Source organism: Pteropus medius, unplaced genomic scaffold (assembly GCF_902729225.1).
Source record: "Pteropus medius unplaced genomic scaffold, Ma_sr-lr_union100, whole genome shotgun sequence".
NCBI classification, from domain to species: domain Eukaryota; kingdom Metazoa; phylum Chordata; class Mammalia; order Chiroptera; family Pteropodidae; genus Pteropus; species Pteropus medius.
The window spans coordinates 426612-442188 of record NW_024343733.1 but is presented as its reverse complement, the minus strand read 5'-3'; the positions used below and the strand labels follow the sequence as shown (position 1 = coordinate 442188).

The 15577-nt window shown below is 39.3% G+C and overlaps 1 protein-coding gene across 1 annotated transcript in view; it reads right to left on the bottom strand.

Moving 5' to 3' along the window:
• Positions 1–379: 379 nt before the first annotated feature.
• Positions 380–15577, bottom strand: part of PTPN11 (protein tyrosine phosphatase non-receptor type 11) — a 73888-nt gene continuing 58690 nt past the window's right edge. The window contains exons 12-14 of the mRNA XM_039868150.1: positions 6950–7062; positions 5104–5205; positions 380–4409 (exon numbers count right to left, since the gene is read on the bottom strand). Coding sequence (XP_039724084.1) covers positions 5136–5205; positions 6950–7062 — 183 coding nt within the window. The 3' untranslated portion in view covers positions 380–4409; positions 5104–5135. The remainder of the gene's footprint in view (positions 4410–5103; positions 5206–6949; positions 7063–15577) is intronic.

The following is a 15577-nucleotide window of genomic DNA, read 5'->3' as shown; positions in this document are numbered from 1 at the left end:
TAAACCTATAGGGAAGAGCTGACATCCGATAGCACATAATTCACACCTCCACGGCTCCCCTATTGTATCTTTCTTCATATCCCCACCCGATACTATTCACATGACATATGTAATCATTTCCTGTATATTTTATGCAGACACACTTTTTATTCGTTACTTATAAGTTCTTCCAAAAAGAATTCCCTTTCTGTCTCCCGAAGCTATTCAGAGAGTAGGCACTTAAATGCTTGAGGAGCTGATTCATTCATTCTGTTTTCCAAATTACCTTCTAAATAAGAGCTGCTGTCAGTATTTTGTCAGTGTTGAGTGACAAAGAGGTTGAGTGACCTAGAATTCAAGTTTTCCTGGACATTTCTGATGAAGTAAATGACAAATACCATAATATAAGAAAATGGTTTTATTCCTAATTTTTAGTTCCCATACAGTTTACAAATACACTTTTACTCTGATAATATGGCTTTGCAACTAGCAAAGCAGTTGAACTAACACCCATAAATACAGGTGGGGAGACAATTAACATCCACTAATGTTTCTCTACATAAACTATTCTTTTAATGTCACTTTTTAAAAACAATTGCAAATAGACTACATAATATACGTGGGCAAAAAGGCAATTAATTGAATCTCTTGAAACACTAAATGTATAATAAACAGTGCATATTATCAACATTTACATGATTCACATCAAAATGATGACATCCTAAATGTATTCCTTTTAAAGGATAGATTTATCAATAAAATATTACATATCTTTTAATACTCTGGTACAATACTTCATATACTGCAAGAAAATTAAATGTAGGTCTACTCATCAGCTTAATAAAGGATCCTTTTCCATTAGCTTTTATTAATAAAAGAATCACAATTAGGTCATAAATAAACAGGCAAATTATTAATTACATGATTTGAGGTTTAGGATGAAAACTTATAAAAATTAGTTTGATATACAGCAAAGTTATACAACACATTTAAACCAACTGTTTAATATTTTTGCCTTGTTTGAACTGCCCATAGTAAAAAGGAACAAACTTTTTAATGATGGAAGATACAATAAACTATATTTTGGAACTTACTTTTCAAGAGGAAGAAGGGAAAATTTTTTCAACAAAATTAAGGGATGATACAGATCCTAATAAAGGCATCGTGAAATCAGGGAGGCCATGTGCTTGCTATATAAAACTTTATTCCCCAACAACACACAGAAAACAAAAACTGCACTGGGTTTGACCTTATGTCTACAGTCTAAGTTTCCCTTATAGGTTAATAAGCTACAATAAAACACTTCACAATTGCATACCTTTCCACATTCCCCTGAACTAGAAATAACCCAAGACCTTATATTAGTTCTTAAAATCCCCAGTAAAATAACCCCTAAAAGTAATCTTGATGATTTTCCTGGCCGTTCCAAAGCAACTGGGCTCCATCAAGATTGCAAAACACCAAGAAAGTTGTATATGTATTTTCTCACCCTCATTTAGCCACATTTGAAAAGTTACTGATTTTAACCGGAGAGATGACCACAATTTTCAGGAGGGCCACACACCGGATATGAGGTGTCTTATTTTTTATAAAAGCTATTAAGACTGAAATTTGACTTTTTAAAAAAACCCCAATATCACAGCCAGATAATTTCTTCACCCCCAAATATAAAACCCTATGCTTATCATTTTAAAATACTCAACCAGCTATGGGATATTGTGCAAATTTAATGTCCATGGCAACCCAGAAGCAGACTGTGTACCTGTGTCTATTATACCTATTTTCCAGGTAACCCGATTCAACTATTACTGACTGCTCTGGCTCTGGACCCTTTGACTTTCTCAGAAACCACCTCTTTGGAACTTTCATTTCCATAATTTTTTAAATCCACACCTTGAGCTTCCCCCATCTTCACCGCCCCTCTGCCTGATTCCATCCTCCATAGAGAAATCTCATCTGAGAACCTGCAATCACCTTTCATCAAACACATGACAAACCTTAGCAACCTAGGGACTCTTACAATCTTGTCTTGAAAGAAGTTTGCTGACTTCGTGGAGGGAAATCGAAATACATCAATGTCCTGTAACAAACAAGAGCTAACCAAAATCAGGTGTCCCCCCCGACACACACACCCACCCAGGGTAAAAGCAACTGATCTGACGCTACAGGCAGAGACTTAACGCAGCAGGTATATTTGTACCATCAAACCCTTGTATGCTGGTGAAAGACTTTAGCCCCAAAGTCCAGAGTCAAAACATTTTCACACAAATCGAGGCAAAATGAGAACCAACCATTCAATGTGACATGCAATAAAAAGAACAGGATTCAAGATCCTTATTGCAAATACTGAACTGGAATCTCTCTTTTCGGGCTTGACAAGAGAGTAGTCATTGACATTCCTCTTAAAAGGTAATGACCTTCGGGCCACACCTGCGTTCTGAAACAATTCTAAGTTCAATGGATGGGGAGGTGAGGGTGGAGGGAATATATATTTTATATATATATTTTGTCTGTGAAAATGACCTCGGAGTTTCAAGAGAGATAAAGACCTCAGGAGGGAGCTATTGCCAGTTCTGGATCTAGTCCTTCCTTTCAGGAGCAAAAGCAAGAAAAATTCCAGAAAGGAGACCATAACTTAATGGCAAAGCTGCCGTAGCATTTTATTATCTTCACAAAGTCAGCCAATGATACTTTAATTGAAATACACTCACCAAACGATGATTCGACACACCGGGCAAAAAGGGCTGTTTTTGAAGGCACTTCAGGTAGGACGTTAGCAAATCTTTCTGCTTGGTTAAAACGAAAATGAGCTACGGCTAATTCAACCTGATGAGCAGCCTCCTCAGGACTGTTCCTGCTCACTGCAGCCCGAGCGCACGCACGCGTGGAGGCCCAACTGACGCCAATGGCATGAAGAAAGCACCACAGTCGCCTCCCTCTGCGGGTGCCACGGTAATGGGTGGTTCTGCTTGCAAATGCTCTGCCCCCCGAAACACATCTATCCTTCCGAGACCAGTTTTCCCAAGTGAGGGTTCAGAAAATATGCTAAGAGCCAGCAGAACTGGTATAGGACACTTCTTGAAGGCCCTCTCTCTCTGTCTGACTTCCAGCCTACACGGCTATCATAAGCAGCTTCAGCGTCCCAAGTTCACTAGCAGCTTCCACTTTTGCTAACTAACAACAGTTGTTTTTCCATGGTACTGGTTCTGACAGTCTGTCCCTGGGGACCCCCAATGAAGCACACCTCTACTTCGTGCCCTCGTGGAGTCCCCTCTTCCTGAATCTGTGCTGAGCCTGTGACTTGCTCTCATCAATAGAGAGCAATAGAAGTGATGCTGTGACACTTCTGGGTTTGTCTTAGGAAGATCTGGCCACTACTGCTTTATACTCTAGGGAGCTCGGAGCTGCCATGTAAGACATCCAGCTACCTTGCTGGCGAGGCCACTTGGAGCGATCACATGGAGAGACCTGGGGACCACATGCAGAGAAAGAGGCCCAGCCATCCCAGTGTCTCAGCCAACCTGCCAACCAGCAAGAGTGACAACAGTAAGTGACACCAGCAAGATGAGCAGAGGAACAGCTCGGCTGAGCCCAGCCCAGATTGAACAACAGTGAGAAAAAAAAAAGAACTGTCATTTTAAGTCACTATGTTTTGGGGTGGTTTGTCAACAATTGATAACCAAAATACTGGTTATTCACAGATGCATTTTTTCTAAATACAAGACAATTATTCAAATGAAAAAATATGGCAAACGTTTCCCCGCCACGACCTTCTCGTTCAATAAGCTGAATAGTAACTGGTCACCTGCTAAGAAGAAAACATGCCTTTTATCCTAAGTTCCCATGATTTTTTTCCCCATGATGTTTTAATGGCAATGCAAAGGAAGACAGTCAACTTTTGGTAGTCTGGGGCACTGGCTCAATTATCATTTAGCCAAAAACACCAGCTATGAAAAGGAATTATCCACTACTGAGTAAGTGATGATAAATGACATTGTTCTCACTGCTACGGGATGTTGTCACTTAATTTTCCCCATTTTTCCTCTTACAAGTGCTCTATTAACCCCCACGATGAGGGGGAAAATTAAATTTGTTAAGGTTATGAAAAGAAAAAAATGTCAATAACTAGAATATGAATCACCAACTGTAAAATATAGAGCACGATTTAACTGCTTCCTCAATTTAAAATAAAATTCTATAAAATATAACACTGTCTACATTGTAGAGATGATTTCTTCTTGTCTGAGGAAATGAGTAACTGGAAATCAGGTATCGTTGGGTTAGAATACAGTGGTCTGTAAATGGTTTCAAATTTTGCTTATCGAAAGGTAGCTGACCACAATGTGAGCCTTTGAAATTCAAGTTCATTCTTCACTTAAACTTTCTTGCATCTGTTCTTGATCTTTTTACGAAGAGGATTAAGTCCATATCTGGGGAAGAAATGTTAGAATTTTTAAGGAGCACAGGTCTAAAAGCTTAGCAAGGCATTAAACCATTTTAAAGTAGATTTAAAGCTTTTAAATATACTAATTGAAATGAGAATTTCAACATGAAATACTGAAACTATGAGTGTCTAACTTATCTTTAAAACATACATCACACATGGGTCACTGCCTAAAAAGGTGGCTGAGCAGGAGGAGACGTGCAAGGGAGATGAATTTCTAGCAACGGAGCTGGAAGAAATGTGGAGCGGAGTCAGCTGGAGGCCCGGGTTGTCCAGTGTCCCATGTCACATCCCAGTCAGAGGTCAACTGGGATGAGAATTCAGGCGTCCTGACTCCAACTATCCTGTGCTGTGTCCCCATGCTTCCCAGACCCCTAACTGACCATCTCCCAGAACAGCGTGGGTTAACCAACTCTAATAGAAATTGCAGGAATGGTGATACTGCTGGGTGCATCACCGATATCAACCATTTCTCTCTAAGTGCTGACCTTGTCCTTCAGAGTTAATTCTGCATTTGGTTTTAATGCTTAATGAACAAAGACGTATAGGGAGAGGAAAAAGGAGGTTGATTTGTATAACTCGATTATGATACACTATGCGGAAACACATATGATTTGCCTGCTTAAAAATGCCACAAATGCTATAAACAATTAACCGAGACAGCACTTCCATTTAAATACCTATTTCTGTGCTGAAGTCTCAGCGGGTCTTCTCATCTGAAACTTTTCTGCTGCTGCATCAGACCCACGTTTTCATAGACTCTAGCATTATCTTCTCGCATTCTGAAAAGAAAAGAAAGAAGATGATGTCAACAAAAATGCAGACCATGCTGTTCGAGTTGCCTTATTTGTAAGGTGCATACTATATTCTTTGGGGACCAGATCTGGTGCAGACACAGTTCCTGCCCCCGGGACAGGACATAAGACATAAATATACAGCAATGCAATTGTGAAGCTAAAAGTGAAGTGAGACCCTCAAGCCTCTCTGCTCTCTGGGGTTTGGAGGCAAGCGAGTTGCTTTCCAGGTGGGCAGAGCAAGGGAGGCCTGGACGATGAGGTATGAGTTAGACCTTGAAGGATGGTGGGACACGTACATATAGGAGGGAACAGTATTAATTTCAAGCTGAAGGATCTGAATGGGCATGAGGTCTAAGACGGGAACGTGCAGGAGCAGTCGGGCCCTGAATCTGGCCACGTAAAGGGGACCAGGAAACACAAGCTCAAGGTGAGGTTCAGGGCCCTGGGAGGAGGGTCCACGCATCGGAGCCCAGACTCTGTCTGCTGAGCAGGGAGTGGAGAGCAGAGCAGTCAGAAGGACAAGGAACCCGGCAGCTGTGGGTGCCGACCTGAGAGGGGTAAGACGAAACAAGCAGAAGGGGCTTGGGTTCCGGGGTGTCCAAGGTCTGCACCCTACAAGGGCGATGACAGGAAGAGAGAGGCACTGGTAACAAGGGAGCCGTTGGAGCTGATTCTGTTAAGCCAACATGTGGGGAAAGCTTTCTGGCAAGGACCCAGGGCCCTGACATGCTGGTTCCACCGCAAATTATTGCAGATAGCAATTTAAAATATCAACTTTCCCTGTCGGGCCACAGGGAGAGAAAAGGGCAGGCAGAAGGAAGAGGCAGCTTGGTGGAAAGAATACTTGTGTTGTATAATTTCATTTCAATGTTAAACAGAAAGCAAATATAAATACAAGCCTCATATATGCTATGTAAAATGTTTATAGAGAGTATTAAAGTCAGCAGGGGTTTAAAAAATCCACATCAGAAGCAAACAGAGATTAAGATTCTAGCGGAGGGGAAAAGCAAATGTTATACCAGAGAATGATTTTAGAATATATACAAAAATAATAACGTAAATTGCCATTCACGTAGTCGATTTAACAAATGTTTTCCTATCGTGTTTTAGTTTAAACAAGGAGTCAGCAAAGTTTTTCTATAAAGAACCAGAGGGTAAATAATTTAGTCGCTGCAGGCCACACGCAGTCTCCGTCATATGTTACTCTTCGTGTATGTGTGTGTCTTTAATAACCCTTTAGAAGCCATTTGTGAGCTGTACAAACACAGATTGTGGCCATGATTTGGTCTGTGAGCTATAGCTCGCTGACTCCTGGTTTCAGTCCCAAAGTAGATTTCTGTTGACTGTGGAAAATTAGCAGATCATGATTGTGTTGACAGATTAATGATGAATTTATTTACTTTACTTTAGCAAAGAGTCTTAACACATCAAAAGGGATATTATCTACCTCTACGACAAATCCCACCCCATCAACAGAAAAGTTAGGTTCGTCTCAGAGAACCACCACTTGACATACTTATAACCCCATATAATCACAGCTTGTGTAGCAATCAACCTTCAGTTTAAGTAAATTAAAATTTAGTTTAGGCGGCCACTGATATACACACTCATCGGATGGGTGACAATGATGTGTGCCAATGAAAGGCGTGTGCTACAAAGACCTGTTGTTTTTGAAGCTTTTCTATAGTATTATTTTCTGGTAAAAAGAATTTCCTTCATTACTACTTACTCTGGACAGGACGGCGTCGGGGTACAAGGCGGGAGTGGACTCTGATCCCCACCTGTCTGGTCCGTTAGGGAATACTTAATATTTGTATATTCGTGCCCTTTCCTCTTGCTTTTCTGAAAGATGAAGGTTACATATATGAAGAACTGTGACTTTTTTAAGGAATAAAGAAGCAAAAAAAAAAAAAGCATTTCATGAGAGAGAGAGAGAGAGAGAGATTGGACCCTGAATACTATAATATTGACCAGTTCCTCAATGTAAATACTACACATAGGTGAAAAGTACCTTTGAACCATACAATTTAAAAGCAGAGAGTCACGCACTAACAACTTAAACCAAATGCATCTGTTTCTGAGCTAAAAGAGAAATTACATTTTCTTTGCTACATTAGCATCTAATCATTTCCTAATTCGCTTGCAACACATGTAATGATTTTCAGGTAAACAGTTGGGAAAAGAGCTTCAGAAATATAGTCATTCTAAGTAAAAATAGGCGCGAAGATGGTAGTACTCTTATCAGAAACAATAATATGCTTATCATATCTTCCCCACTACTCCCACGCCACCCCACCCCACCCTAGAAAAGACCTTAGCACTTTTAAAACTTTATTTTCGGCTCTAGATACTCTGGGCGGGGAACATGGCAAACAAAGCCAGTAGCATGTAATCTTGTCTCAGATGCAGATTGAACTACCTTTGGTAGGACTCCACTTAGATGATCTGTCACTCTACTCCTAAATTCGCCTAGGAATAACCAGTTCTGGAAATCTAATTTATCCAATTGCTATCACTATGTAACGCTGCATTCACTACAGGGGTACTGAGGAAAAGGCACATATTAGAATGGGTATCCGTATCAGATACTGACATACACGTGGGGAACTTTCATTTGCCATCACTAAGAGGGTAAGTTGGTGCCACCACTTGGGTGTGCAATTAGTCAGTACTGGCAGTACCAACTAGTTAGCATCTAATAATATTGAAAAGGCATATCTCCCTATAACCGTGAACATTTATTTCTTGAGAAACTCATGCACTTATGCCTAAAAGAGCTGTATAAGCATGTCCAGTGATGCACCATTCTTAACAATGTCCAAGAGAAATAATGAATATGATGTAGTCACATCATGACATCACATGCAACAGTGAAGAGGAACGAAGAGTGTACTGCATGTGTGTGTGCACGCACCTGTGTTTATCAAAACAGATTTCATAAACGATGTTAGGTGGAAAAACACAAACTGCAGAATAATAAGACAGTATGATATCATTTGGCTAAATCTCCTAAACATATAAAACAATTTCCTATATCATGTATAGGAATACCTGCATTTGTATTTTAAAACATAAAGAGACTGCAGGGCTAATGACTGTCCTGGGGTCCCAAGGGTGAAGAAGAGGGGTGGACCTGGGGGTGGTGATCAAAGGGAGCTTCGGCTGAACCTGCTACACTTGACTGCTTTTATGAAAGGAAAAAGATTTGAAAGAAATATGACAAAACCAAATGGTTGATTATAGGTGTGGTACCGTATTTTTTTAACTTTTCAAAATAAAATGTAAAGCATAAAAGGAATTAAACCTACCGGTGAAGTTTCTTTATCCTCTCCTTACTCAAAACTCATCAAAACAACAGTTAATAAAAAGTGGAAAATCTTATTATATATAAAACAAGGGAATGTTACAACTGCAGTCTATAAACTTTGAAGCATCTCTGCTACAATATGGTGAAAGCTGGACCAAAATCAAGAGGAGGCTGAGAACTGACACACATCCACTCAGACTATAGCAGGAAAAAGAACCCCCCATATGTCGCTGTCACAGAAGTGAGGCCTGGGGGTGTGGGGGAGCCACAGCAGGCCCAGGAGAGGTGGGGAAAGCTCAGTAGAGAGGCCCACATTCTGAAGGGCCCTTTCTGCTGTCCATCGCCACCCCCTAGCTGTGGCAGACTGGAGGTGAGGCAGGGCTAGAAGGGAGTGTCATTAGCCCTCTGACTCTACGGGCTTTACAGAGTCACACTGACCCCTGAACTCCAACACATGGATGTGCTCCCAGGGCAAAGGCGACACGGCATCTGAGACAACGAACCCAAACCGAAGCCATGGACCTCTTCGGCCATCCTGCCTCCCCTCACTACGGACACACCTGATAACAGAAGGATCAGCACAGGATCAATATGAAGATGGGGGATGGGGAAAGGTACCAATAAAAAACAAGGCAGATGGAGAAAACGCATCACAAAAGAAACTAAACAAAGAAGAGATAAAGCAAATAGTTCTGCATTAATATCACAGACTTTACAGATAAGAGCTTTCTTAAGAAAGAGCGAGTAAGAGATTATAAGAGAGAGATGAAAAGAAAGCTGCCAAAGCAACAGAAAGAAATAAAAGAAGAAAAAATAAATCCAATTAAAGGCAGCAAAAATAACTAAAAACACAGAATGAAACACTGAAGACAGATTAGCGAAAATATACTAAAAAAACTATTAATAAAATACATAGAAGTGATGGAAAGAGCAAATAAAAGATTTAATATACATAGAATTCCTGAAGATAGGAAGAAATCAAACAGAAAAAAAGTTCTAAGACATAATGCTAGAAAATGTTCCTAAAATTAAAACAAACAAAAAAACCCTGAATCTACATTTTAAAAGGGCACATAACATTAAGAAAAACTTCACAATCGATTTCCCAAAAATTAACAAGAAAGAAAGATCTCCAGGCAAAAAAAAGTCAATTACATATAAGAGAAATAAATAATCACATTGACTTTAGACTTCAACCCAGACACATAAGTCTAAAAAATCCTGGGGTGAGGGGAAGATGACCCAAGAATCTTATACACTGCTAAGTTATCCTTTAGATAGAAAAACCAGTGTTCAGACATTTTCTAGCACATAAAAACTTGGAATCAAATATCTTTGTTAAACAACCACCAGATAATGAAATCTAGCTAAAAGAGATACTAAATCAAATCAAAATAAAGAATTCTAAGAAAAAGAAATCATGATAAAAAGACTAGTGCAATGATTTATATACAGTGCTAACATTAAACAACTGTGGCAATTATAGAGATATAAATGTCACAAATCATGTCAAAAATCAGGTTAAAAATGTGCTAATTCTCTTTCAAAGGTGGAGTTAAATATCAATTATTATAATAAAACCAGTTAACATTTTAATCCTCCTAACTACCTTTTGAAATAGATGCTATTAGTAACCCTATTTTACAGGTGAGGAAGTGTGTGATTTCTATGTCATGCCCTTAAAAGAAAAGTTGGCAAACTAATGGCCTGTGGGACAAATCTAGGCTGAGGCCTTTTTGTAAGGTTTGTGACATAAGAATAGTTACCTATCTTACAAGTTTAATAGTTTTTAAAGGGTGAGAGAGAGAGAGAGAGAGAGAGAGAGAGAGAGAGAGAGAATATGCAGCCTGCAAAGCCTAAAAGATTCACTATCTGACTCTTTCCAGAAAAACTTTGACTCTCATATTCACAGGCAGCTGCTTGCCCTCCACTTTCTCCTGCTGAGACCATGTGGGAAAGGAAACATCCTATGGGACAGCAGAACAAGAAAGAATATACCTGGATCCCTGGATGACCCCACGGAGCAGAGCTGCCCTATACCCACCCATCCCAAATCACCTTCCAACTCAGAGTTTTACACAGATGAGAAATAAGCTTTTAGATCTGGTTTAAGCCACTATTATTCAGCTTCTGTCAAAGCAGCCAAACCAATTTATTAACTAATAAAGCAGTCGTTACAGAACTTATAGTCTAGAGAAAAAATTGCAAAAAAGAAATCCAAGGAGAAAATGTGTTGTTTCGTCTACACAGTATTTTAATCTTTTGAACTGTTTTTAAAAATCTAAAGGCATTGTGAATAATTACCTTTGAATAACTGCAGGTGTTTAGCACTGAAAGACTGGCTTATGTAAGAAGCAATTTTTAAGATGATACGATATAATTTAAAATGAGATATTAGATGGGCGAATTGGCAGAGAACTTTACTTATTTTTAAACTTATTCTAAATTTTAAAAATCCTAACTCATTTTTTGGAACAAAAATTAAAAATATAAAATAAAAACTGAAGCATAAACTTGCTTTCTACTCAATAATTCTTTTAAAAATTGTGCTAAAAAACACATAACATGAGATATAGTCTCTTAACAAACTTTTAAGTGTACAGTACAATATTAACATATGCAATTGTTGAACAGTAGATCTCTAGACCGTTTTCATCTTGCATGACAGAAGCTGTATACCTACTGAACAGTAACTCCCCATTTCTCCCTCCCTACTAAATACTTTCTTAAAAGTCAAAATCAATATTTTACATACGGTGATTATAAAAGGATTTTCTAATGAGGAATAATTAATACAAATAAGACAGGATTTCAATGAATCAAAGTAGCTCAAGGAAAAGCATTAACAATGCCAGAGTATTTTTAGCTTACTTAGGAAGAACAAGAAATGACACATTCACAAATCAGACAAGTTTGTTTCTCAGTACTGTGACAGCCCAGGGTATCTTACAGCTTGGGAAAATTCTCAGGGGATAAGGGTTGTTTTGTTTTGTTTTGTGGGGGTGGAGGGAAATTTGTTTCAGAGGCTCCCCAAAAAAGATCTGGAATTGATGTATCATCCACCCAGATTCAATAACATAGCATATGTACCAAGCCTTCGGAAATGTTTATAATAAATCCTATGGCCTTGCCAACTGTCACAGTGCCAAGGCTGAGAGAAGGAACTAACCACAAGGTTCTAAACTCATCTGGCATTAAATATCTCACCATGTGAAGGAACTCCAGTTACATTCTTGAACTGTAAATTACAAAAAAGCCCAAACACCAAGAGCAGGAAAAGACGGTAAACTGCAAATGCCCTTGTAGACTACAGAGCAACAAGACTGCTCATTCAGCATGCCCTGGGTTCAGATGTCAGGCTTACAAACACCCTGACTCCTTCCATATCTATAGCAAAGTCTTCCCGGTTCTCTCCGTGCTCACCATTGGCCCCACCTGCCCTGTCCAAACTACCATCGGTTCTCACCTACACTGGCCCCCCTGCAGCTGCTCAAGCCTAGAACATATTCATTCTTTCCCCACAAGCCAGGGCCCCCTTTTTAAATTGAGGATCTTTTTATGCCACTCCCCTGCGAGCTCAAAATCTGGTCTCTGCTTACTCTTCCAGTCCCACCCATCACACCCCATGCTCCCTCTCTGACTCCCTCTACTCCAACCATTCTGATTTATTCCCACTTCAGGAGCATGGCCACTTATATTCCCAGTATCTGGCCCAGTGCCCAGCGCATAGTGCAACCCACTTCGACTAACGCAGGAATGAATAACCAAATGAACGAAGTGAAAATAAATGCCCTTTTATTGGACTGAGGAAATTAAGGAAGATCTGTGAAGAAGCATAAGTGTAGGGAAATAAACAAAATAGTCAGGACAAATGGGGGCATGGCCTCACGTTAACTCAAACTTCCCAGGTGGTGAAACTTAAGTTCCACGAAGCAACAGCTATGTCTGTCTTGTTCTGTTACATCCTCTGCATCTAATCAGTGTCTGGAACACAAAAGGCACCTGAACATTTCTTAAAGGAACACCAAACGAAATGTTTAACAAAATATAAAATATAAAAAGCTGAGCGGTAACTGCCGAAGCATGCCAATTTAAGTCTTGATGGCGACAACTTAAATTCAGCCTACACTGGTGCACTTCTTTCCTGGCTCGGTGTGATTACAGAATTTTTAAAGGTAACTTCTATCCTATAGTATGGTTCACTCAGAGAGAATACGGCAGCTTAAAGACGATCTCTGTGGGATGTACAATTACTTCCTTCAAAGAAGAGTTGCCTAGTTTGTAAATCTGATTTCCACAGGGGTACAGATTAACAATTCTGAAACTATTTTACAAATTAGGAGTAAGTTGTACATCAGGCAGCCACGTTTCTCCCAGTTAGAGACATTACAAATAAGCAAGGGGAAGGCTAGAATGAACCGCGGGATGCTGAATTAGAGAAGGAGACATCAGTATGAACTCAAGTTTAGCTTAATATACATACACGTAGACAGAGAAACTATTACAGATTTATGTGAATACATGATTAATACAGCGACACTATTTCCCAGCTCTGTCTACTGAGAGGACGTAGAAGCAATAACACCCACTAGCAATGAGCACACCCAACACGCAGAACTTGGTTTCTACATGCCAGTCTTTAGTAAACTGAACCAGCACGCCACACAAAAATGGCTGATTCTAGTGCCAGGATGAGAAAAACGTAAAATGAGCCTGGAGCATCTTACAGTGCCAGAAGGTAAGGATGTGCTCAAAAACAAAAGGATAGTGACATGTCAAAGGGACACAGGAGCCAACTTGAAAAAGCTCCCAATAACCAAAGCTGCAACAATGTGAATAATAAAACAAATAGCACAGTATTAAATTATAATCCAAAGTATAAAATAAATATGGTTGAGTCCATACTGATATAAATACAGTTGATCCTTGAACAACACATGGGTTAGGGATGCCAACCTCTCATGCAGTCAAAAATCCATGTATAATTTTTGACTCCCCCAAAACTTAACTACTAATAGCCTACTATTGACCAGAAGCCTTACCAATAACATGAGCAGTCAATTAACACTTATTTTGTTATATGTGTCATATACTATATTCCTACAATAAAGCTACAGAAAAGGAAACGTTATTGAGAAAATCATAAGAAAATACATTTACAGGACTATATGTGTTTATTGAAAAAAATTGTGTAAGTGGATCCACACAGTTCAAACTTATGTTGTTCAGGTTCAACTGTAAATAGTAAATAATACTTGGAGATGTTGGATAAATAAATGAAGAAAGGGAACAAATCTTCCTTACAAAAGAATTCTAAGTAAGTCACGTTGATACTACCCACTCTAGGATAGATGGAGCCTAATTTCCCTTCCCTGGGGTTTGGTCTGCACTAAATGACTCACGTCCCAAGAACGGAGTAAAGAATGGGGAGAAGAGTTGTGGTACAGTGAGAGGAATCTGGCAGACATGACCTAAACCTTGTGACAGAGGCTAACATCACCAGGCCATGTTGGTACTTACTGGGCAGACCCTGAGCAACGAGAAGGACACTTCACCATCCACCTCTGCAGTACTTTTCCCAAAAGCCATCACTCCAGCCTAAGCATTGGAAAACACCAGAAAACCCCAAACTGAGGCGCCCGACATTCACAATGTGGTGAAGTCCAGTAGCGCTGCCACTGCCATAAAGCGGTTCCCTCAGCAATGGCTCCACATTACAGCTGTGATGGGCAAAAGTATGGCAGCAGCTGTCGCTGCCATAAGGCAGGTTCCCTAACAACAGACGTGGCCTGACATCCACTGTCGCAGTCATGAAAGCCAGCAAAGACTAATAAACTATCACAGATCAGAGGAAACACGTAGGATCCTGGACCGGATTATAAGACAGAAAAAGGTATCAATGGATAAAATGGCGAAATCCAAATAAATTGTAGAGCTTAATTAATAGCAATATTAATTAATGTTAATATTTCAGTTTTGATAAATGTACCACGGTTATACAAGATGCTTACATTAGGGGAAACTGGATGAAGGTTAGAGGAAATCTCAATACTAAAAATTGTTCCAAAAGAAAAAGTTAATTTAGAAAAACCTATTGGAGGGAGGAAGAAGAGTTGTATGTATGCGTGTGTGTATATAAAGAGAACTGGACTAGAACAGTAATTAATTAGCTAATTAGCAATTAAAAAACTATTATGTCGGCACAAACAAGCACATCCAGTACCCAGATCTTGGCTTCAAAATACCAACTCTCTGATGGAAAGAAACAGGACGCCTTTGATAAATGGCTGGGAAAGTACAAGGTGAACCTGGATCATCTTGTGGTATCAGAAAGTATAAGGAAGTATTCAAAAATGGGAACATAGCACAGGAACCAACTTGAAAGGGTTCACACTCGCCAAATATGGGACAATTTAAGCAACAAAATAAATAAAAGTAATAGACTGTAATCCATTGCGACATAAATAAATAAATGAATAAATAACTAAGGGAGAAGGGAAAACTCTTCCTTAATAGTCGGCTTCTAACATGAAAAGGGAACGATGGAAAGAGAAAATCGCCACAGGGCAAATATCACAGGAATAATTTTTCCAGGTAATGAATGAGTGTTAAATTAATTAGTGGGCAAAAGTATGATGCAGAATTGGTTAATCTCAAGTATTCACCTACCAGATATTAATTAAAAAGAGAAAAAATATTAAGTTGACTTTGGAGAAATCTAACCAACAACAATAATGAAACAAATCAACGTAAGGTGCCCCCGATGTGAGGGACACATTATTTCTGTGACAGTACTGTCGAAAATGCATGACCTGAATCTAAGCAAGAGAAAACACCATACGAATCCAAATTGAGGGGCATTCTATCAAAAAACTGGCCTGAATTCTTAAAAAATATCAACGTCATGAAAGATAAAGACTGAGAAACTGTCCCGGATTAAAGGAAACTAAAGATACATGACAATTAAAGGCACCATGTGAGCCTAGACCGCATAAACAGTATTAATAGGACAAATTGACCGATTTTGAATACGTTCTACAGATCAGAAAA